The sequence below is a fragment of the Octopus bimaculoides genome, chromosome 23 (genome assembly GCF_001194135.2).
Source record: "Octopus bimaculoides isolate UCB-OBI-ISO-001 chromosome 23, ASM119413v2, whole genome shotgun sequence".
Taxonomy (NCBI): Eukaryota; Metazoa; Mollusca; class Cephalopoda; order Octopoda; family Octopodidae; genus Octopus; species Octopus bimaculoides.
This window is the reverse complement of record NC_069003.1, coordinates 4,556,971-4,558,379: the sequence shown is the minus strand read 5'-3', so window position 1 is coordinate 4,558,379 and position 1,409 is coordinate 4,556,971. Positions and strand designations below refer to the sequence as shown.

At 35.6% G+C, this 1,409-nt stretch overlaps 1 protein-coding gene across 1 annotated transcript in view; it reads left to right on the top strand.

Moving 5' to 3' along the window:
* Positions 1-1,379, top strand: part of LOC106884004 (uncharacterized) — a 35,668-nt gene extending 34,289 nt beyond the window's left edge. Inside the window, exon 8 of the mRNA XM_052976141.1 lies at positions 132-1,379. Coding sequence (XP_052832101.1) covers positions 132-244 — 113 coding nt within the window. The 3' untranslated portion in view covers positions 245-1,379. The remainder of the gene's footprint in view (positions 1-131) is intronic.
* The last annotated feature ends 30 nt before the right edge of the window (positions 1,380-1,409 follow it).

The window sequence follows — 1,409 nt, the reverse complement described above, 5'->3', positions numbered from 1 at the left end:
ATAAATTAAGTACCAGTTGCGTACTGGTTCGATCTAATCGACTGGTCCCCTCCCCTCAAATTTCAGGCCTTGTGCCTATAGTAGAAAGAATTTTTTATTATTTACTAATTTTTTGCTTCCTTTCATTTCAGCTTCGGCAGGTTCAGATGAGATCATGTGTTTATGGGATTGTTTCCCATGTTTACGTAAAGGATCACAAGAGAACCTCTTCTCGCCGATTTCCTTCTTGAAAACTATTAGATGAGAGCCTGTTAACGAAGATACGATAAGCTATTATTACAGTTTTTTTGTTTTGTTTTTTTTTTTGCCTTTTGTTACGGATTTCAAATGTTTTAACTGTAAATTCAGTTATTTTTATTTTTTTCCGTTTACTTGTTTTTTTTCTTGTTTTTGTACCTTTTCGTATTTATAACATCTTGTCTGTTTACTACTACTCCTCCTATTACTACTACTACTACTACTACTACTTGTAATTGTCATAGTTATATAAAAAGCAGTGAATTGATAAAGTCAACAGATGGTCTGAAAAAAAAACGTCATATCTTACACTACGTTCTGAGATCGAATCATGGTGACGCTGACTTTGCTGCTTTGCTTTCCATTTTTTTTGTCGGGCGGATTGTGGGGTGATAAAGTACCAGTAATACAGTTGTACCGTTTTAGTCGATTACACCCATCCTTCCCCCGCCTCCAACTGTGTACATTTGTCTGTTATGTCATCAAACAATTATTGCTATTAATCAATACTTATTGATTATTATTATTTTTTTTTTAGAAAGATGGAGATTTGGCTGAATTGTTGTAGCATCAGACAAAATACCTTGCGGTTTTTGTCCTTATTTAAAATCCCTCCCAGATCATCGTTGCTTTTCATTCCTCCGGGGGTCGCTAAAATAAAGAACCAGACAAATACTGGAGACGATGCTATCAGCTAAAAGTCTACCCCTAAAATTGTTAAGTTTCTACAAAATTTGAAGCTATTATCATGTATATATTATTATTATTATCATCATCATGTATATATAACTATGTATGAGGACAGCAGGCTGGCAGAATGGTTAGCATGCTTGACAAAACGCTTAGCAGCAATTCTTTCAGTTGTACGTTCCGAGTTCAAATTCGGCCGAGGTCGACTTTGTCTTTCACTTTTAGGGGTCGATAAAATAAGCACCAGTCATATACTGAGGTCGATCTAAATGACTAGCCCCCCCCCCTCCCCTAAAATTTCAGACCATGTGCTTATAGTAGAAAGGCTTATCTATCTATCTATCTATCTATATATATACACACACACACACACACACACACTCGTATCGTTGCTATTATGAAAAAGTGTCGTAAGTCCAAAACGTTGCTTTTTCGGAAAACGAAAGAAATAGTTTCGCCATTCCATTTCTTTTTACATTAGC